This window comes from Bos taurus, chromosome 20 (genome assembly GCF_002263795.3).
Source record: "Bos taurus isolate L1 Dominette 01449 registration number 42190680 breed Hereford chromosome 20, ARS-UCD2.0, whole genome shotgun sequence".
Lineage (NCBI taxonomy): Eukaryota > Metazoa > Chordata > Mammalia > Artiodactyla > Bovidae > Bos > Bos taurus.
The window spans coordinates 57,686,865-57,710,583 of NC_037347.1; the positions used below are offsets into that span (position 1 = coordinate 57,686,865).

General features: G+C 44.2%; 1 protein-coding gene across 2 annotated transcripts in view; it reads right to left on the reverse strand.

The window, feature by feature from the left end:
• Positions 1–20,873, reverse strand: part of FBXL7 (F-box and leucine rich repeat protein 7) — a 481,471-nt gene extending 460,598 nt beyond the window's left edge. The window contains exons 1-2 of one of the 2 annotated variants that reach the window (XM_059878912.1): positions 20,325–20,873; positions 12,977–13,181 (exon numbers count right to left, since the gene is read on the reverse strand). In XM_059878912.1, the coding sequence (XP_059734895.1) occupies positions 12,977–13,061 (85 nt within the window). In that variant the 5' untranslated portion in view covers positions 13,062–13,181; positions 20,325–20,873. The remainder of the gene's footprint in view (positions 1–12,976; positions 13,182–20,324) is intronic. The other variant, XM_002696446.7, reaches the window with a different exon arrangement.
• Positions 20,874–23,719: the final 2,846 nt, after the last annotated feature.

The window sequence follows — 23,719 nt, forward strand, 5'->3', positions numbered from 1 at the left end:
TGCTGCTGCTGCTGCTAAGTTGCTTCAGTTGTGTCTGACTCTGTGTGACCCCATAGACGGCAGCCCACCAGGCTCCCCTGTCCCTGGGATTCTCCAGGCAAGAATACTGGAGTGGGTTGCCATTTCCTTCTCCAATGCAGGAAAGCAAAAAGTGAAAGGGAAGTCACTCAATCATGTCTGACTCTTCTCGACCCCATGGACTGTAGCCCACCAGGTTCCTCCATCCATGGGATTTTCCAGGCAAGAGTACTAGAGTGGATTGCCATTGCCTTCTCCGAATAGCACCTTGAGCACCAAACAAAATAAATTCTACTTAATTTACAGACAATGCAAATCGAAGAATATTTCCTTAAAATGTAGGTGGTTAATGATGCCAAGGAAACCATTTAAAACCGGATGCTTGTAGTAGTGATAATAACAAACTAATAACTTTTTTTCAATTACTTCCAAATTTCTCAGGATCATAGCGACTCTGAGCTTATAATCATTTGATGATCTCAATGGAACATTATCTGAGCATAATAAAATGACTAATAAACTATTAAGGACAATCAAGAGACTAAATATTAATTTGTAGTCATTTTTCATTTTGCTTATGATTCTTTCAACCCACTCCTGCATGTTTCATCTACCTAATGAGTCTGCAGTTGCCACCAGTCTATCATGTAATAAGGCTTGCCAATTTTCCAATTCTCTTAATAGCTAGCAACACAAAATGCTGAGTTCAGGAAGTAATATCTGTGACCATCTGTTTCTACTTCACCATTTCTTCTTCACTATTCAACTACCAACTACAGAGAGAGTCAGAGATCACTCTTCAGATTGGTAGACAATCAGCAAAACAGAACCATGGAGAACTTACTGAGATGTCTGACTCCAGTGCCAGAGTTGAACAAATGGATCAGACAGATAAATGGTCTCTAGACCCATCTGCAGTCAGTCCTGAGTTACAGCAGCAAAAAACCCCTCTGAACAAATTCCAACATGGCTCTTTGAAAGCAGCACCTGGAACTATAAGCCTGTTTTTGCTCTTTTGCCAACTAGCTATGTATTTTTGGTCAAGTTACTTTAATGCATGGGGCTTTCCTAAATCTATACAATGAAAGGATTAGACTAGGTCCCCAAGCAAAAAAAAAAAATCCATTCATGTCTCTTAACTGTCAGCTGAAGGCTCCCGTTTAAGAACAGCCAGAATTCCCAGAAAGATCATTTTTCCCCAGCAGCAGCATCCTGTCCTTGACCATTGCCAGAAGAGCATCCTATTTTAGCCTCTCTGTTGTCTTTTTTCTGTGTTTGTTTTTAAATTTTTATTTTATACTGGAGTATAGTTGATCAACAACGCTGTGTTCATTTCAGGTGCACAGCAAAGTGATTCAAATACAAGTATCTATTCTTTTTCAAATTCTTTTCCCATTTAGGTTGTTACAAAATACTGAGCAGAGTTCTCTGTCCTATACGGTAGGCTCTTGTTGGTCATCTATTTTAAGTAATTAAGTCCCCTATATACAAACTTTCAAGTTGCAAAGTTCAAAGATGTGAATTGGCATTTGTATGTCCGATCACGTGAGTTAATTCACGTCTAGTGTACAGTCACATGAGTGTATCCTCCACAAGCGGCTGTGCTTCCGTGTACCACACAGTACTGTATAGAAGACAGTGGGACTCTATCTCAGAGAAGGCAATGGCACCCCACTCCAGTACTTTTCGATCCCTGGGTCGGGAAGATCCCCTGGAGAAGGAAATGGCAACCCACTCGAGTACTCTTGCCTGGAAAATCCCATGGATGGAGGAGCCTGGTAGGCTGAAGTCCATGGGGTCGCTAGAGTCGGACACGACTGAGCGACTTCACTTTCACTTTTCCCTTTCATGCATTGGAGAAGGAAATGGCAACCCACTCCAGCGTTCTTGCCTGGAGAATCCCAGGGACGGGGAAGCCTGGTGGGCTGCCGTCTATGGGGTCGCACAGAGTCGGACACGACTGAAGCGACTTAGCAGCAGCAGCAGCAGGACTCTATCTGTATTTCAAGCCCAGATGTCCAGAAGCAAGCAGAAGAGCAGCAGTGAAGTAGATGGCTCTGTACTGTACTTTTTGAAGTACTATACTGTATGATTAAAAATGTTTATTTCTGTGTTTGTTTTCTATATATTATTTGTGTGAAAAGTACTATAAACCTATTGCAGCAGAATACTACAGAGCCAATTGTGATAGCTGGACCCTAGGCTAACTCTATTGGACTTATAAGCAAATTGGACTTACAGATGCACTTTCAGAAGGAAACGTGTTTGTATGTAGGGGACTTACTCTACAGCAGGGTGTACACATTAATCCCAAACTCCAACCTACCCCTTCCTCCTCACCCTTCTCCCCACCATAAGTGTCTCCTCTGTAAGTCTGTTTCTGTTTTATAAATAGGTTCAACTGTATCTTTTTTTTTTTTTAGATTCCACATATAAGCAATATTGTATGATATTTGTCTTTGTCTGACTTACTAAGTGAAATAAGTCTGTTGTCTTTTGTTGGGTTCCCCAGGTAATGGTCTCTGATATTATTTGAAGTGCACGTGGTTTATCGGGAAGTTCCTTGCAAGCACACTTTGGAAAGGCAAGGGAGAAGACAGACGGGGCTGGGACAGAATTTGGTCTGTAATACAGTTGCAATACAGGACTCAGCCAAGCCTACAGGGAGTTTTGGACCCAAGACGGCTCTTCAGAGTTGTCTCAAGTTACACCCCTGCCTGGAAAGATCATTGGATGGGGGCTGCTTCCTTGCCTTGGCTGAGAATAATTTCTGGAGAAGCACTGAGCCAGGCTGGGAATACGAGAATCGATCCTAGAGGGGCTAACTACACAGAAGGAAAACAGCCACTGCCTTCACTTCAAATCTTCTGAAAGTAACAGGGGGAAGGGTGTGAATAAGAAAGAAATGGACTAAAAAGAAACAGATGGACTCTGTATGACCCTAGTCAACCTCTTTCGTTTCTTTGTGCCTCCATCTCCTTCACCGTCAGCTGATCTGTGGTCACTTTCACGGCCCCCACCAAAACATTCAAGACGCTACTACATGTATCCTTCTTGGTCAACTCTCAAAGCCTTTTTGTTACATACATCAAAGCTTACAAACATTGCGAAGGAAAACACACACACACACACATCAAACCTCTCCAGTCTCATTTGAAATTCATCTTCATTAACTGTGAAGAGATGATCAGCGACAGCAAATTCAAATCTACACAGCACAGCAGACACACCACAATCCCATGATTAAACTGAATCTGCAGGCAGCAGCTTGGAGATTTTGACATTAGACTGAATATAATTCCTCGGTTAGTTGTATCATTATTACCCATGCTCCCTCTTGTGAGGCAATTTTCCTTATTGGAAGTAAAGGAACCCCAACCAGAGCCTTTAACAATGATCCTTTTCCTGTTTTTATTAGCCCGTATCAAAGAAATGACTATTTGAAGCAAAACCAAGGGGAGGGAATTGGCTTTATATTGCTGCGTTCCTGTTATTATGGCTTCAGGAATGAAGAAAGACTCCCCAAGGAAATACTGTCTCTCTAAACAAGCTCGCAGGGTAATCAACAGGAGAGGTCTTTGGCGGAGGTGGAAAATAGAGAAAATTATTAAAATATAATTAAGTAAGCAAAGTGGATGCAAAATAAAATGTGAAAAGTAAGCTCTTCAGGACAGAAATGTCATGTCTTGGAACTTATTTTCATAGTAGTCTCCACAATATGCATTGTCCAAATGGGGCTACATAAGTTCAACCAACCGGAGAAGGCAATGGCACCCCACTCCAGTACTCTTGCCTGGAAAATCCCATGGATGGAGGAGCCTGGTAGGCTGCAGTCCATGGGGTTGCAAAGAGTCAGACATGACTGAGCGACTTCACTTTCACTTTTCACTGTCATGCATTGGAGAGGGAAATGGCAACCCACTCCAGTATTCCTGCCTGGAGAATCCCAGGGACAGGGGAGCCTGGTGGGCTGCCGTCTATGGGATCGCACAGAGTCGGACACAACTGAAGTGACTTAGCAAGTTCAACCAATGGAACAGCTCCTGATCTTTAAAAATCAAAAAAAGACAAAACAATCGTATGAATGCTGCCCATGAATCTGAATTTACACCCCTGGTGTGTGTACTAAGTCGCCTCAGTGGTGTCTGTCTCTTTGTGACCCCATGGACTGTAGCCCGCCAGGCTCCTCTGTCCATGGGATTCTCCAGGCAAGAATACTGGAGTGAGTTGTCATTTCTTCTCCAGGGGATCTTCCAGACCCAGGGATCGAACCCACATCTCTTATATCTCCTGCACTGGCAGACAGGTTCTTTATCACGAGTACTACCTGGGAAGCACTCCAAAACAAAAGTCAACCAGTAAAATTCCCTCCAATGAGAGATTACATCCACACCTCTGAGTCAAACACACACTCAGGTACACAAACAAAATATAACATACAGTTCCAAGTAGCCATCATGTCACAGAAACCATTTCAAGTCTTTTATTCATAGAGTACAAACACGTCTATCCCAAGTTCCATCTCAGAAAGCTTGTGTGTTGAACTATTTGCTTCTTCTTCGGTTTGATTCTAACAGTGACTCTTTGTCTAAAGCTGATTCTCTAGCAGATACCATATTATTAAAAACAACAAATGGCACATTAATTTTAATTGTATTTTTAATTCTTTAAATATTTAAATACATAGCTTATATATTTTTCTCCATTTACAGAAAAACACAGATGTGCTGAATAATGGAAATTTATAGAAAAGGGTTATTTAAATATAGTCTCTAGTACATGTACAACTATATACACTGCTGCTGCTGCTAAGTCACATCAGTCGTGTCCGACTCTGTGCAACCCCATAGAGGCAGCCCACCAGGCTCCTCTGTCCCTGGGATTTTCCAGGCCAGAACACTGGAGTGGGTCGCCATTGCCTTCTCCAATGCATGAAAGTGAAAAGTGAAAGTGAAGTCACTCAGTGGTGTCCAACTCTTAGCGACCCAATGGACTGCAGCCTACCAGGCTCCTCCATCCATGGGATTTTCCAGGCAAGAGTATTGGAGTGGGGTGCCATTGCCTTCTCTGACTATATACACACTACTGTTCAAAAATGTTTTTCTTTTTTCCTGAAATTGATTATTTCACTTCTGATTTCAGTAAGGAGGGAAGCCAGAAACAGAAGACCTACTAGAAACCATTTCAGTCAGACACATCTAAAAATTTATAGTTTCTATAATAAAAAGGAGAAAAATACAAATGCAGAGCTCCCATCATAAAGCAAATCAACATACAAATTTAAAAGGATTCATAATGCTACAACCCTCTAATCCAGAGAACAGAGTCAAAGGAATGATATGCTTTCTAGATTGATTTATTTAAACTGTCATGTAAACCCAATTTCCAAAGCAGTTGAAACCAGTATTACCAAACAATATAATTTGAATAAAAAATAGATGGTAGTGTCCTACTTAATACTCAGTGAAAGTAGTTAAGTCGGCAATACACTAAATTAGTGAAGCTTGGGGACTTCTCTCAGGTGTTGGGAATCTGCCTGCCAATGTAGGGGACGTGGTTTCAATTCCTAGTCAGGGAAGACCCCACGTGCCCTGGAGCAACTGAGCCAGTGTGCCACAGTTACTGAGCCCTCATTCTAGGGCCTGGAAGTCGCAACTACTGACCCAGTACTTGGCAACTACTAAAGCCCACAGGTCTAGAGCCCATGCTCCAAAATAAGAAAAGCCATCACATTAGGAGCAAGCCCTTGCACCGCAGTGAAGAGGAGCCCCTGCTCACTGAGACTAGAGAAAGCCTGAGCAAAGAAGATCCGGCACAGACAAAAATTAATACATACATACATACATACATACATACACTCTTTAAAAAAAAGCCAAAGTTGAAATATCATCTGCATTGTTTTTAGCAACCCTAAAAAATATGTATTTCACTTTCCTTAAGCACACAAGCTAAACTATTTTCATCCACAAGAAGATGGAACCACAATGTTCAAAATAAAAGTCCAAGTCAGACTATCTTCAGAAGAAAACATGCCCAGAGATACTTTTTTTAAGAGTAAAATGTTCAAGTCTAGGAAAAGTTCACTGAAAATATGATAGGGTTTCTAGGCTTTTTTAGACCCATAAAGATCGTAACTACAGATTCATCCTCACGGATCTGTTTAACAGAACTATATTAAAGACCTAATATGTTTGCAGGGTTATAGCCACAGCGAGTGGGCACATGGTAGGATAAGCAATAAATAAATACAAAGGAACAAGAAACAGAAAATAAAACAGCAGATCAGAGGATAATGAATGTAAAGTGAAGCAATTAAAGACCAGATGAAAGAATGGATTTCTATCACAATACCAGAAACTTCAGTGACCTCTGGTATCAACTCAACCTGAAGGGCTTCTCCAGGACCTAAACACTTCCAAAGACCTCTGAACAGTGTGGTCCTTCAACAACAAAAAAAAATGGGAACACTGAGAGAATCAGGACACCGGTGATGTTGATCATCCCCAATTTTAGAGTTGAGTCTGTGGTCCTCCCAAAACTAAAATAACTTTCTCTAAGTGTCTGGAACAGAAGTTTTCAAAGGGAAACACCTCTCAGAGCCCCAGCTGAGATTTAAGGGCTAGCAAGCACACCCGAAGGAATAATGTCATCATGTCCTGAATACTTCTAACAGTTCACTCTGCATTCTCATTAAAATGATCTTCCCACTGCAAGCCTGCTCCCGTAAGTCGTGACACAGCTCTGTGGACTGAGAAGACCAGTAGACTACAGGCTTCCTACTTCTTCTAGAACTCCAAAAGCAGTTATTAAAGGACAGGATGGATGCTTGCAAGACCCTCACTTTCATCCTTGTTGATGTTGTTCGGTTGCTAAGTTGTATCTGACTCCTTGTGACCCCGTGGACTGCAGCACCCCAGGCTCCTCTGTCCTCCACTATCTCTCAGAGTTTGCTCAAACTCATGTCCATCAAGTCGGTGATGCCATCCAACCATCTCATCCTCTGTCGTCCCCTTCTCCTGCCCTCCATCCTTCCCAGCATCAGGGTCTTTTCCAATGAGTTGGCTCTTCACATCAAAGGATTAGAGCTTCAGCATCAATCCTTCCAATGAATATTTAGGGTTGATTTTGTTTAGGATTGACTGGTTTGATCACCTTGCTGACTAAGGGGCTTTCCTCCTTGGGTACAAGCAATTTAAAATAACTGTCAAAAATGCCTGGTGACAATACTCTAGCATGACTCTTTTTTTATTGTAGCAGTTTAAAAGAAGTGATATTATAATGGAAATATACTAAATTTAGAGTTGGAATGACCCCATCCATTCTCAGTTGCATGATCAAGGCAAGTCATTTAACCTGCCAAGGGCTCAGTTTCCTCATCTATAACCTGGGGAATATGACAGAAACCGCCCCCTCCTATAGTCCCTGTGAAAATAAATAAGATTGATTACTGAAATGCTTTATAGTTTCCAAAGCAATTGCATAGACATACTCATGGAGGAGTTTTCCACGGGGCCAAGCAAATAAAAATACATATTGGAATAATTCTCCTATTCATGGCTATTTCAAATGCACACTTTTGAAGCCAGAGGGAACTATAAGATATAACTTATAAACTAGTTACGAAGGAAGGAAAACGTGCACACCTCTTTCAGTCTACCCTTAGCTTCTGTTTGTGAGCAAGCAGCTACCCCAGGTAAGAAGCTCTCCCAGAACTGAAATAATTAAAAGTTCCTGATGCTCTGGAGCCTAGAGGGACAGCCTCCCAGCTCTCCTTGGCGCCCGGGAGACTCTACAGAATATGCTAATTATTTTACACGCTGCCATTCTCACAGACACTAGTTTCCCTGCCAATTTGTCAGCAGATTGCTGCCTAATGAGCAGTTAATTGGTCCTTGGGAGAGCCAGGTAGAGTGGGTTGAAAGTTTCTTTCCAAAGATGTCTTTCATTTTTGCTCACCTCATCTATAAAACCATTGCTTTCACTTTTAAGGGCTACTTCCCAGTGGCTTCATGCCTTTGAAACACATAAACAAAACAAAGATCTGGAAAGATTTTGGCTGCAACTTACATGGCTCAGGCAGGAGGGGGTCAGGGTCACAGCCACGGGGACTTCAGGAGCGACTGGACCACTTGCCAGCTCTGTGCCCTGGGCAGTCAGCCCATCTCAAAGCTTCTGTGTTGGCAACTGCAAAATGGGATGATCTGTGCCCACCACCTCCCTGAATGTTGTGAACTAGAGGAGTAAGTGTGTGTAACACACTCATTCGGGGAAATAGAACCCCCTAAGTGCTTAATAATTGTTACTGTTACGGAAATGAAAAATACAATAAACTTGGCAACAGCCAAGCCTACCAGATAATCTAATAGCAATTGTTTTTGTTCCATGAGCTAAGCTACTTGTAGGGTTTCCCTGGTGGTTCAAACTGTAAAGAATCCACCTGTAATGTGAAAGTGAAAAGTTAAAGTCACTCAGTCATGTCTGACTCTTTGCAACCCTATAGACTATACAGTTCATGGAATTCTCCAGGCCAGAATACTGGAGTGGGTAGCCTTTCCCTTCTCCAGGGGATCTTCCCAACCCAGGGACCGAACCCAGGTCTCCCTGCATTGCAGGTGGATTCTTTATCAGCTGAGCCACAAGGGAAGCCAATACAGGAGACCTGGGTTTGATCCCTGGGTTGGGAAGATCCCCCAGGGGGAGGGCATGGCCACCCACACCAGTATGCTCATTTGGAGAATCCCCATGAACAGAGGAGCCTGGTGGGCTACAGTCCTTGGGGTTGCAAAGAGTCGGACATGACTGAGCTACTAAGCACAGCACAGGCTATTTGTAAGAAAAGAGAACTGAGTTCAACAGTGATTTTGTTCTTTAGAGTAAAGGGCAATCAATGCCCTAAATCCCATCCTCTCTGAATTTCTCCTCTTCTTCCTTCTCATATATATATATTTCTTCTACTCCAGCCTCAGCCTCATACCTATTCTTCCTCCCACTAGGGTCTGAGCCACCTCTAACAACTAGACCATGTGAGACCTGGCCTTAGACTTGAACTTAACCCAGATCTCCTGTGATTTGACTGGAGGACTCCATCTGGTCAAAGGTTCAACTGCACATCCAGGGAGCCTTTTCCTGACTGCCACGCCTGGCCAAAAAGTGGGACGGTCACTCACAGCCAGAAGGTCAATCCACAAACACAAGAAAAATTCCTGGCATTTTTGTCTAGAAATTTTGATTCCTTCCCCTGCTACTTCTTGGAAAATGAAGCAGAGGAATTTACCACAGAAAGGGGAGCAAACAACAACAACAAAAAAATGTTTTAATAACATTTCTACACATTGCTCAAGGCTTCTAAAGTTACGACAACGAGTTCGTGCAGTGTTAGCAACTGTTTTTCATTTTGTTACGGGTTTAGAAAGTAAACAGGGATTGAGAGAATGAGCACATCTAAAACACAAGTGAATAAATATCAAATAAGGATTTACGACTCCAGACACAGTAGACACTCCGTGTACTGGTGAGAACGGTGGCCATATTACTCTAGAAAATTCTGAGACAGTTCATGATCATTTGTGTCAGAAGTCTGAAAGCTGGATGTCTCTGGGGTCTGTACCAGCAGGTTTACAAAGAGTCTGCCTGCTGGCTCCCGTCCTCCTTGGTGGCAGGGCACAGGTGTGGCAAGGACCTAGACTGCTCAGATGCTGCTGCATCTCCTCTGAAGCCTTCCAAGGTCCTCACTTAGAAAATAATCACTTCCCATGGGATAAACCACAGCAGAGATAGAACAGGAAGATTTCCAAGAACGATTAGGGAGAAGCTCCTAGTAGAAGATTTCATTTCTCCCAAGAGTAGAAGCTACTTCCCCTCCAATGTACCTTTTTTTTTTTTTTTTAATTGAAGTATAGTTGATTTGCAGTATCATTTAAGTTTCAGGTATACAGCACAGTGATTCAGTGTTTTATATATATATATATATATATATATATAACCATAGATTACCATACATCTTTGCCAACAAAGGTACATCTAGTTAAGACTACAGTTTTTCCAGTAGTCATGTATGGATGTGAGAGTTTCTATAAAGAAAGCTGAGCACCAAAGAATTGATACTTTTGAACTGTGGTGTTGGAGAAGACTCTTGAGAGTCTCTTGGACAGCAAGGAGATCCAACCAGTCCATCCTAAATGAAATCAGTCCTGAATGTTCACTGGAAGGACTGATATTGAAGCTGAAACTCCAACACTTTGGCCACCTGATGCGAAGAACTAACTCACTGGAAAAGACCCTGATGCTGGGAAAGATTGAAGGCAGGAGGAGAAGGGGATGACAGAAGATGAGATGGTTGGATGGCATCACCGACTCAATGGACATGAGGAGTTTGAGTGGGCTCCGGGAGTTGGTGATGGACAGGGAGGCCTGGTGTGCTGCACTCCATGGGGTCAAAAAGAGACACAGGTTTGATCCCTGGGTCAGGAGGATCTCCTGGAGGTGGAAAGGCAACCAACCCACTCCAGGATTCTGGCCTGGAGAATCTCATGAACAGAGGGGCCTGGTGGGCTACAGTCCATGGGGTCACACAGAGTTTTGACACAACTACTGAAGCTGCTTATCACACACATACACATACATAATGTTACATATACCAGACCACCTGATCTGCCTCTTGAGAAATTTGTATGCAGGTCAGGAAGCAACAGTTAGAACTGGACATGGAACAACTGGTTCCAAATAGGTTCCAAATAGGAAAAGGAGTTCATCAAGGCTGTATATTGCCACCCTGTTTATTTAACTTATATGCAGAGTACATCATGAGAAACGCTGGACTGGAAGAAACACAAGCTGGAATCAAGATTGCCGGGAGAAATATCAATAACCTCAGATATGCAGATGACACCACCCTTATGGCAGAAAGTGAAGAGGAACTCAAAAGCCTCTTGATGAAAGTGAAAGAGGAGAGTGAAAAAGTTGGCTTAAAGCTCAACATTCAGAAAACGAAGATCATGGCATCTGGTCCCACCACTTCATGGGAAATAGATAGGGAAACAGTGGAAACAATGTCAGACTTTATTTTTCTGGGCTCCAAAATCACTGCAGATGGTGACTGCAGCCATGAAATTAAAAGACACTTACTCCTTGGAAGGAAAGTTATGACCAACCTAGATAGCATATTCAAAAGCAGAGACATTACTTTGCCAACAAAGGTTCGTCTAGTCAAGGCTATGGTTCTTCCTGTGGTCACGTATGGATGTGAGAGTTGGACTGTGAAGAAGGCTGAGCGCCAAAGAATTGATGCTTTTGAACTGTGGTGTTGGAGAAGACTCTTGAGAGTCCCTTGGACTGCAAGGAGATCCAACCAGTCCATTCTGAAGGAGATCAGCCCTGGGATTTCTTTGGAAGGAATGATGCTCAAGCTGAAACTCCAGTACTTTGGCCACCTCATGCGAAGAGTTGACTCATTGGAAAAGACTCTGATGCTGGGAGGGATTGGGGGCAGGAGGAGAAGGGGACCACAGAGGATGAGATGGCTGGATGGCATCACTGACTCAATGGACGTGAGTCTGAGTGAACTCCGGGAGTTGGTGATGGACAGGGAGGCCTGGGGTGCTGCGATTCATGGGGTTGCAAAGAGTCGGACATGACTGAGCGACTGATCTGATCTGATTTGATATATATACACACTGTTCTTCAGATTCTCTTCCTTTATAGGTTATTACAAAACACTGAGTTTGTTCCCTGTGCTACACAGTAGAGGTCCTTGTTGGTTATCTATTTTATATATAGTGTATGTATATACTGTTGCTGCTGTTGTTATTGCTATTTTAGGAAACGTGCATCCTTTAGATATTTGGAGAGTTGTAGATATTGTGCAGAGCGATCATTTACAGAGTAGGTCTAATCTTATGCCCACTTCCTACTTATCACTTACGATCATACCTAGCACAACGGAAAAGCAGGGTCCGTCAGTGAATCTGCATTTATCCTGTTGTTCTGAAATCACTGGCCTCCTAATCTAGCTTTCCAGGTTTTCACTGAACTTCATTAAAGCAAGTCTTACTCTATCTAGAGATTCAACACGGTGAATAGATGGAAAAAGCGGTCTAAATTTCTGTAACAAACCCCACCAAAAAGCTACATTCTGGGAAAGTTCAGCTGATGTGGACTTTATCACCATGTGGCAGAACTGCCCACATCACTCATGCACAGCAGACATGGTGCCAAGCAACTTGAGAACTCCTTGAGGAAGACATGGTCTCTACGAGGCTCTAGTCAACGTGTAGCTTCCTATCAAATGTCACTAATCCAGGATGTCAATGAAAAGTCTTACAAAGGTAAGACATTTATTCCAGACATTCGGCATAAGCGTAATTCAGGGGTTGCTTCAACTCCAGTAGATCTACATGTTTTAGGCTAATAATGAAAGTAACAGCAACACTATAGGTAGACTCCATAGCCATCTCTACACTGAAAACAGGACACATCATTTATCAAACCCAATTACTGCGGCAGGAGGTTACATCCCACAGAAGGCAGGGAAACAAAAGTGGTTGATTTTCTAATGAATATATAAATGGACATAACACATACATATAAGAGAAAATTAACCTAGAGAAATCAAGGGTAGTACTTTCCAACAACTATAAGGATAGAAATGTATTGGAGGGAGTAGCAATATGAGTTCAAATCAAACAATAACCCTTCATCATACATAAATGCAACCCACAGACATAGAAATCAAACTAAGACTAGCAACAGGCAAAGGAAGGTAGGGATAAATTAGGGATTTGGGATGAACAGGTATATAATACTATATATAAAATAGATAAGAAACAAGGACTCACTGTATAGCACAGGGAACTATACTCAGTATTTTGTAATAACTTACAATGGAAAGATCTGAAAGAGAATATACATGAGTGTGTATATACGTGCTGCATGCTGTGCTTCGTCGCTCAGTCATGTTCACCTTTTTGCAATCCCAGGGACTGTAGCCCGCCAGGCTCCTCTAACCATGGGATTCTCCAAGCAACAATACTGAAGTGGGTTGCCATGCCCTCCTCCAGGGGCTCTTCCAAACCCGGGGATCAAATCCAGGTCTCCCACATTGCAGGCAGATCCTTTACCATCTGAGCCACCAGGGAAGCCATAACTGAATCACTTTGAATGTAAACCTGAAATTAACACAACATCATCAGTTAACCACACTTCATTTAAAAGAAGAACATAACGGCACATGGGAACATTTTTCCTAGGGAACTTGGTGTAGGGTCCTACAGTAAACCCCTTTGTTGATGCAGAAATCTCTAGCACAGCATCCCTTTCTGTGAACCCCCTCCCCATGTGGACGGACTCACTCCCTCATTAGGAAGCCTGTCTCAGGTGTGCACAGCTCTAATCAGCTTTTCCTCAGACTGAGTCAAATCTACCTACCTGCTGCTGCTGCTGCTAAGTCGCTTCAGTCGTGCCCAACTCTGTGTGACCCCATAGACGGCAGCCCACCAGGCTTCCCCGTCCCTAGGATTCTCCAGGCAAGAACACTGGAGTGGGTTGCCATTTCCTTCTCCAATGCATGAAAGTGAAAAGTGAAAGTGAAGTCGCTCAGTCATGTCTGACTCTTCTCGACCCCATGGACTGCAGCCTACCAGGTTCCTCCGTCCATGGGATTTTCCAGGCAAGAGTACTGGAGTGGGGTGCCACTGCCTTCTCCGATCTACCTGCTAGTAACTTATATACCTTGGTCTCTAATCAGCACTCTGAAACGTAATCTTCACTGTGACCATGAGCTTTAAGGTATTAAGCTTCTAAACTTCATTTATTACCTTCTTCATAATAAAGAAAATTTATTCACTCTAGATTTTATTCATGATACTGCCACATAGTTTAATACTTTCCTAATGCCATCCTACAGGCTTCCCTGATGGCTCAGTGGTAAAGAACTAGACTGCCAATGCAGGACACGTGGGCTCAATCCTTAGGTGGGGAAGATCCCCTGGAGAGGAAATGGCAACCCTCTCCAGTATTCTTGCCTGGGAAATCCCATGGACAGAGGAGCGTGGTGGGCTCCAGTCCATGAGGTTGTAGAAGAGTCAGACATGACTTAGTGAATGAATAACAAAAAATGCCATCTTAAGATGCATGGTATCTAGAAAGTTCTAGTAGTCAAAAAGCCAAGCCAAGTAGTTCCAAACAGCTTCCAGAGGCACTACTAGATAAGGACTAAGGGGAAGAGTAATTATCAAGGACTCAAAACCAACCCAGAATTCATTCTATTTCAAAAGGGTAGAGGGAGCAGAGAGTTGACAGGAGATGATTCCCAAGGAGAAAGAAAAGTTAACATCTCTTCTCTCTCTCTTGTTTAAAACATGCAAAAAGATTCCCCAAATCTCCAAAAATACACTGTCAGACGAAAAATGGCATTGTTAGCTTCACTACTGCTTTGACCTGAGCCAAGTAGTGGAATCAGTATCATGTATCTTCTGATTTTCATCAGAATGAATTTATTTACTGGAAGCAAAAGACAAAGACCCGAATCTATTTAAGAATGACAGGACCTTTGGTGGGATCTTCAGGAGGGAAGTCACATATCAGTAAGTCAGACAACACTACTGATCAGAGCAAGAGGAGCATGTCCTAGGCTTCCCGTCCTCTCCCTACAAAAGCAGTCACAAAACATCTGATAGAATATAATTGTATAAAACACGTTTGCAAAGACTCTAGGCAAAAAACATATGCCCAATGGCCAAACTGACTCAGTTCCACTGTAGCTGACTATTCATAGAAGACTGATGATGTTACACTTGCATAAAAAGATGATATACACCCTCCAACATAAAGAGTAGTTCGCTTTGGTAGAACATGGTGGTCAAAAGTTAACAGTCAACACGCTTTGTGGATCTTCAGGGATTAGTCCCTCACTTCTAAGTCTCAGTCTAAATGCCAATTTCTCCATAAGGCCCACAGTGACTACTCTAATTAAAATATGCCACACCCTCATCCTCTCAACTCCTATCAAGAGTCTTCTCCAGAACCAAAGTCAAAAGCATCAATTCTTTGCTTCAATTAGGCGTCAATCTTAACCTGGCAATTTTCTCTATGCAGAGACCTTAGCCCCTTAGAACTCGTCACATGTTTTACTAAGTTACTATGTTAACTGTTCCATTTCCCGTCCTTCCCAACACACACACACACAGATAAAGATAAGATTGACAAGGATAGGATCTTTATCTAGTTACTGATGGATCCCAAGAATCAAAAGAGTTCCTGGCACATAATAGGAAATAAGAAGCCAGCATACATTGATTGAATGAATAGGTAATTGTAATGAATAAGTAATTCTGCGCTTAGATAAACCTGGCCATGAGTCCCTTTTCCACCTCCATTAGCTATAGGACCTTGGGAAAATGATGGTCTTCTCTGAACTGTGTTTCTTCATCAGTCAAATGGAGATATAGGAATGCCTGTCCCATAGAATCACGATAAGAATGACATGATTCAGTGTATGTGAAGAGCTTAGGATCATGCTTGGACAAAGCAGGAGTTCAAAAAATGTCACTTGCCATCATTTTTCCAGCAGTCACGTACAGATGTAAGAGTTGGACCATAAAGAAGGCTGAGCGTCAAAGAACTGATGCTTTTGAATTGTGGTGCTGGAAAAGACTCAAGAGTCCCTTGGACAGCAAGGAGATCAAACCAGTCAATCCCAAAGGAAATCAACCCTGAATATCCATTAGAAGGACTGTTGCTGAAGCTGAAGCCACCTGATGCAGAGAGTCAACTCAATGGAAAAGACCCCAATGCTTGGAAAGACTGAAGGCAAAAGGAGAAGGGGATGGCAGAGGATGAGATGGTTAGATAGCATCACCGACCCAATGGACATGAATTTGAGCCAACTCATGCTCAAATAGTGAGGAGATAGTGGAAAACAGAGGAGCCCAGTTGTGCTGCAGTCCAGGGGGTCGCAAAGAGACAGACACAGCTTACTAACTGAACAACAACAGCAGCCATCATTATTATTATTTCAAGATATGTTCCCCAAAGCAGTGAGGGACTGGTAAGGATTTATGTTCCCCGGAAACTTGCCCTCCTCACATCTGAAGAGCGCAGATCTGAGATGGTGAAAAGGGACTCGGGGCGTTGATAAAGCTACAGAGCTACCAAGGTCAAGCCCATCACAAGACCTCATCAGTGCCAATTTAAAGACACTCAGGAGTTTACAAAGGAGCTGTTAACAGTGTGAGGATGACAGACTCAGCCCCGCTGGAGCAGAATAAACATTAACAATGAAACCACCAAGTAAGTGAGGGTGAGGCTGGGAACCTTAAAAGGCAGGAAAGCAGCTTCTCTCTGGCTACTTGAAGGGAGAGATTTGTTTATTTGGTTTAACTGGAGTCAAAGCTAATGGTTCTAATGGCTCGAATCACCCCAAATTATTCTCCAGATTTCCACACATGGGCTGTAACTTAAACTTTATGAAAGAAGATAAAGAAAATCAGTCTCCCATAAAAAGAGTTTACCCGAACATACTAATCATTTAGACATTCGCTTATATTTCTAGAAAGCTGAAGATCAGAAACTGTGTGGTAACATTTTCCTGGAGCAAATTCTAAGTCTGCCTGAAGCCTGGGAATTAAATCATTAATCTGAACATTCACTAAGTCTGTAGGAAAACAAAACACCAGAAACACCCAATATTGATAAGCACATTACCTTTAATCTCAGAATTAAAAGCAGAAACTGTTTGAGTTAAGAGAGAAAGTGGGAATGAGTGAGGAAGACAGAGATGAGGGTAAAGGGGATAACAAAAGGGAGAGGAATATTTACTGATTTCAGGGCAATAATGCCATCCCTGGGGGCTCAGATGGTAAAGAATCTGCCTGCAGTCCAGGAGACTTGGGTTCAATCCCCAGGTTGGGATGATCCCCTGGAGAAGGGAATGGCTACCCACTCTAGTATTCTTGCCTGGAGAATCCCATGGACAGAGGAGCCTGGTGGCTTACAGTCCGTGGGGTTACAGAGTCAGACATAACTGAGTAACTAACACTTATCAGGCCAATCATACTCATTATAACATATCTTCCCAAAGTGGTCCATTAAAGCATTATGTGAACAAACTAAAATGAAGGACTACATGCTCAAGGGTGATTACAACAAATAATGCCCCCCCCCCAAATTTTTTTTTTTCTCTTTTCACTCTATAGAATAAAGGCCTTAAGGCTTGGGGACAACTGAGAAAAGTCTGGTAGCTAAGTAGAAGCTGGAATCAAATTTCCAGGCTCCCAAATCAATGCTTTGCATTCCATACAAGAACTGCCTAGAGCTCTAACATGCATGTGATAAATGACTCAGATTCTGCATTTCTGACATGCTCCCAGGTGATACTGATGCTACAGGACCTAGGATGTCACAGAACTAGGAAGCCTCTCACCCACTGCACCTGCTAAGGTAAGTCTTGGGAATATGTTTTAAAATATCTTTTTAAAAGATATTTTTCTGGGAGCAGGACAAAGTGAGATTACAGATGAAATATTGAGGTTTTAAAAGTTCTAATAATTCACAGTATTTCTAAAATTTAAGGGTCATTTACATGGTGGTGTCAACTCCAGTAGTAAGCAAAATACATTTAAGTTGCAAATTTTTAATCTATACACAAACACCAACATTTTATAGTTGAGGGATCTCTCACTGAGCCATTCTATGGATATACAATCATTGATCATTTAAAATATACCACGCCTAAATTGCACCATGGACTTCCCAGATGGCTCAGCAGTAAAGAGTCGGCCTGCCAATGCAGGAGACAAGAGTTCAATCCCTGGGTCAGGAAGATTCCCCTGGAGAAGGAAATGGCAACCTACTCCAGTATTCTTGCCTGGGAAATCCCAAGGACAGAGGAACCTGGCAGGCCACAGTCTTTGGGGTCAAAGAGTCAGAAAGAACTGACTCTTAGTGACTGAGCACAGATGCAAATAGCACTATAGCTGTAAAACTGTTGATGCTCAGTCTCCTCTGATAATAGAAATACTGTGTCTAGGGATTGCTTTGACTTTCTCTAAAATTGGATGTTTCAGATAAGAAAGATGGCATTAACATACCAAGTTCGCACAGGCTTATTTGCACAGACTTTACCATCCAACAGCACAATGTAATAAAGTTGACCATACTCAATTACATATATTTTAACCTATAATACATTACATATTTTATATGTATTGTATATATTATACATATATTATAATGATATATATTAGGGGGATATTAAAGTGCAACTGGGCAGAGTGTAACAGGGGCGAAACGATTTTTAAAAAACTCTTGTTATTCTCTCTATCCCCCTTCACTCCCCCCCGATCCATCTATAAGAAAAGAATCTGGATGCATTTGAAGAGAGTTGATGAACACTGAACACAGTGTGTCCCTCCAGCCAAAACTCAGTTACCTCCCAAAGCTTTCTATTGGTCCCCTTGAATCAGCTGAACTCAAGAGATTTTTTTTTCCCTATAAAAAGTCCACTGTGTATCTAAATCGGATTCCAGTAAAAATTTCACTTCAGCTGAAGTGAAAATGCAGAGGTAGCAGTTAGGAATAACAGCTGGAGAACATTAGTTTTCTGTCTCTCCTTTTCTCTCCCAAGGGTTGAAAACTCCACTGTTCAGACAGGAAGTAGTCACACACCACACACTGCACAATACGAGAACGCTGGGATGTAAGAACAAGTTGCAGAGGATTAGAAAGAGTGTGAGGGGGTTTGTTCAAGAACACAGAGCCGCAACTCTGTGTTCCTCTCCGAGTATCCGACTCCCCCGACCCCCATCACCAGTGTTCAAGTGAAGTAATGGGTACGCACCCAGAACTGACAAGCACACACTTCACTCCCTGAAAGTTTTTTAATAACTCAAGAGGAAGAAGGCTTAATCTTTCATTTTTCCACCATTTTTTAAAACATTAACTTCACGAGGTTTTGGGGGGTGGCCAAGATTCTCCAATAATCTTTTCTGGCCTAATTTCACGGTTGACTATCTTAAAAGACCACCTTTCAACTTTCTTAAAGAAAAAAAAAATGAAATTGTCAGGGAAAAAAAAAAAATCTCTCACTTAACTGTCCGGAATAAGGAAATCTACATATATCATATATATGTGGAATTCAACACATGATGCCCTGGAAAAAGAATGATTTAAACAAAAGGTTCTTGTGGATACGGTTTTCTTAGGGTCGGTTTCTGCTGTAATTTCACAAAGCTGCTGAGAAGAAACACAGTCGCAAGCATGGGGGAGAGGCATCCACCTTCCATGGTCAGAGCTCCTCAAGTTTTGAACTGAATGATTGAAGTTTCTCTAACACCACATGCTGAATAGCCATTCTGCATTCCTAGCAGTCTGCAGGCGCGGGACCCCCGCTTCTAACCGCCGGTCCTCTGGGGGCAGGCTGTAAAACCGACCCCGTCTCTTGCACTCCTCTCCAGCCAAGTTCACGAAAGACAAACCTTCCTAACTTCAGAACTGCAGGGAAATGCCTCTGCAGTATGCCTATCAGGGGCAATGCAGTTAATCAACCGGGTTCCAACACTACGGTTTTATGCAAAGAGGGGGAGGAGGGGCGAGGGAGAAGCCAACCCACACATCCATCACCCTTTTAGGAGTAGGTGGAGTTTAAAGTTTCCCCAACTTCCAAGTTCCCACTTGACAGGCAATATTTCTGTGCAATTTCTAGCCCCACGTAACAGACGGTCCTTTGCCCGTCTCGAGCCCCGGGAGAGCCCAGACCAAACCCCTCCCCACCAACCCCCAAAACCCGCCACGCCTGGCCTCGCATGGCCCCTAGGTGGTCAGTTTCACGAAGCTGTCAGCTTGGGGGGGCAATGAGCAGAGAATGGAAACTTAACTTCTTCCAGAAGTTTTCCCTGCTACAGGAGAGTCCAAATGACTGGTGCACAAAGGCCTGGGAAAGTTTTCCCTGCGTTGTTTCTCAGAACCGTCTTCCGCCAGCTGCCAAACTCTGCAACCTAAACCCCAGATGCTCCAGGGAAGGGAAGTTAAGGCACAGGCGTTCCGCCACAGGCAGAAAGGCCACGCGAGCCGTCGCACGGACAACCTGCGAAGTTGCTTAGAGAGACCCCCGCCGTGAGAAAGCACCCGCGGGGCTCCCGAGCACTCCTGCCTAAGGGGAAGGTGATGGGCCAGACAGGGTACCCAATGTGGGTGCGCCCCGACACCACCGGGCGTGCGAGAACCTTCCTTCCCAGACGCGAAGGCGAGGGGAAAGGAGATGGGGGGGCGGGGTGGGGCGTGATCGGGAGTGTGAGGACGGACGGCCCACTCACCCTCGCTGCCGTACTGTTTGCCATTGTTCGCGCCCATCCTGCCGCCGTCATGCCCGCCGTCTCCCCGGATACTCCATAGCTGGGGCGCACCGCCTGCGCGCTCCGCCAGAGGAAAGCCCGCCCGACGGGACCGTTAGCTGCGCATACCCCACGCGCCGGGGCCGATCTCCGGCCGGGGGCGTCCCCCCGCACTCCGGTGGGCGGTGGGGTGGGCTCCGTCCCCTCCTGGCAATCCCCCGACTACGCCGGATGGGGACCCGGGGACGGCCGCCGCCCTTAGAATCCGCGTTCGGGGCCGGCGGGCGCAGCGCCGCGGAGAGCCCGCGCCCTGGGGCCGCCCAGAGGCTCGCCGCGCCGCCGCCGCCTGGTCCCCATCCGCCCGCCCCGATCCCCTCGGCGGTGGGCGCTGAGCCGAGCGGCGCGGGCGGCCGGGGCTCCCGGGTTCTGCCGCCTCCTCCGGGCGCCCCCTGCGCACCCGCGGCTTCCCCCGGGGAGGGCGCGGCGGCCACTTGTTGCGGGTGCCCCGAGCGAGCGAAAGACTCGCGGCCCGGCGCGGCTCGCCCAAGGGCCGGACTTTTGTTAGCGCCAGGCGCCTCCTCTCGCCGCCCAGCGTCAATCACAGCTGGAGCCCCGGGGAGGAAGGCCGGCCCGGAGATGCGCGGCCTTTTAAAGGGGCAGCGCGCCTTTTCGGGCTCCGGCTCCCCGCCCCAGCCCGGGCGCAGGCCCTGCGCGCCGCCCGCGAACTGCAGCGGGGAGCGAAGGAAGGCGTGCTCTTGGCTCAATTTGACTATTGTTCTTTTCCCGCTGGGTCCCTAATGAGTAAGATGAGCTTCCGGGTGTCGCTTGAAATCCCTTGGGTCTGCCTGCAAATACGGCCTGTGTTAGGTGTGGTGGCATTCCGAATCAACACGCGTCGGAAGCTGATTCTGTCCGACAGCTCCAGGTATGCGTGCCGGCCTCCTCCTGTGGCTCCCACGTTCGGGTCTGAGGCGGGAACCGAGGAGCGAGGGAGGCAAAACTTGAAGGGGAACTTAGCAGGGAGTCAGAGCAGAGCCAAAGACATTCCTCGCCTCGGTGCGGGAGGTTTCCTGGCTCAGAACTTTTAAGAGCTTCTGAGCCAGGAAGTGTGTTCACCGCCACCCCCCCCTCCCCCCGCCACCTCCCTCCCGTTTCTATGATTTTTTTTTCCCTTGTGGTTGGTGTTACCCTTTGTTTTATACATTACAACCTCTTTTGGAAATTTCTATGGCACTTCGAGAGTCTTAAAATGGCCTTTTGGTGTTCACTCCTTTAAATGGAAAAAGGAAATTCTTCTTAATGTTTTATTCCCTTTCCATATAAATACCTAGAATTTTATAACATTGCATCTTAGTAATGACCTGGGCATTCACAGCGTAAATTACTTTCTACGGAGGCAGGCACGCAGCACAGTTTCTCTTTTAAGTGTTGGATGTTTTAAATTAAACTTACATAATGATACATATAATATATAAGCATTTATGATACCTGAATGGAGATCCAGAGTTTTCGTAATTACCTTTTTCGTACAAGACTTGCGACCTTATGCAGAAATTGTTAGTGACTTGACCTTCCATAGATTCTCTTTGGGTAATTTCCTTTCATTTAATACTATTTTCGTTCTTAAAGATAAGCAAAAATATCATGTTTCCAAATTTTAAAATCTAGATTTATTGTTCCAGAGAGATCATGTTTTGAAGGAAAAATAAATTCATCTATTTTCAAGCACAGAACTAAATAATTGTACCAATCACATGTCAACTGTTCTGTTGCAGGAAGAGGGACCCTTTCCAGGGCCCGAAACTGGGCTCTTGTCTAACACTCGGAAATGAATTGTCCTGAGGAGACACATGTGCTGATGAAACAAGAGATTTTATTGGGAAAGGGCACCTGGGTGGAGAGCAGTAGGGTAAGGGAACCCAGGAGAACAGCTCTGTCACGTGGCACACAGTCTCTGGTTTTATGGTGATGGGATTAGTTTCCGGGTTGTCTTTAGCCAATCACTGACTCACAGTCCTTCCTGGTGGTGCACGCCTCATTTGGCCACAATGGATGCCAGAGAGAAGGATTCTGGGGGGTGATAAGACATGTGGTGTCTCCTTTTGACCTTTCCCAAACTCTTCCGGTTGGTGGTGGCTTATTAGTTCAGTGTTCCTTACCAGGACCTCCTGTCCTAAAACAACCCATGCACATAGTTACTACGGTGCCTGGCCAGGGTGGGCGGTTTCAGTCAGTGTGCTTCCCCTAACAGTTCCAGTTCAAAGAGATCAAGAACTATATTTCATCTTTTCGTATATATAATCTAGCACATTGGCCAATAATATGTGTTTCCCATGTCTGTTGAGTTAAATTATAAACTTACATCACAGGCCCTGTATAGGAAATAAGGGTGTCAAAAATGTGAAAGAGTCAAATGGGTTTTCAGAGACTCTGCCTGAAAATATAAACTCACACTAGAAATGAATGTGTCCACATTATCTTCATCTGGAATGGGACTCTGCTCACCTGGTCCCTGTGATTTTTCATCATCTTGTAGGAACTTGCCCTGGGTCTAACCCTGGATCAGATCATTTTTGGAAACTTCATTGGCAGTTAATCCACTGTAAGCAGTGGAATGATAGATGCTTCTCTTGATATTCTGTGTTGAGTTGACAGCTTGTTATAGGCTGTTATCTCCCTCCCTCCTTTGAGGTCTACACATCAGGAAAATGCTCCCAGAAGAAACTGAAGCTCCAGCAGTTCACCTACATGGTAAGTGCCAGATGAATTCAGGTTCTCAGACCCTCTCCTCCCCATTCCTCTACTTCTCTTGAACTGGTCATTATTCAACTTAAGAGGCTCTGTCCCCACTTTTGGTTGAATCACTTCCCAGGATCTTTATATATCACAGCAAAGCTAACGGTTGAAAAGTAAATTGTAGTGACTAACCACTTTTACCTCCTCTGAAATTAAAGTCTCTAAATACTTTTAAAGGCCTATTGCCAGCCATAGAGAGGAAGAGAGACAATCCGGTATAAAACAAAACAAAAAAAAAACAAAATAGAGGACTTCTCTGGTGACTCAGTGGTAAAGAGTCCGCCTGCTAATGCAGGAGACACCAGTTCAATCCCTGGTCTTGGAGCATCCTACATGCCTCGGAGCAAATAAGCCCGTGTGCCACAACTATCAATGCTGTGCCCTGGACCCCAGGAGCCGCAACTACTGAAGCCCTTAAGCCCTAGGGCCCGTGCTCCACAACAAGAGAAGCCACCGCCATGAGATGCCCTCACATCTAGAGAATAACACCCACTCATCACTTTCTTTCTAGAAAGAGAAGTCCTCCTGCTGCTGAAAATAAAGATGCATTCACATGTATATAAAGGGTTTACATTTCAAAA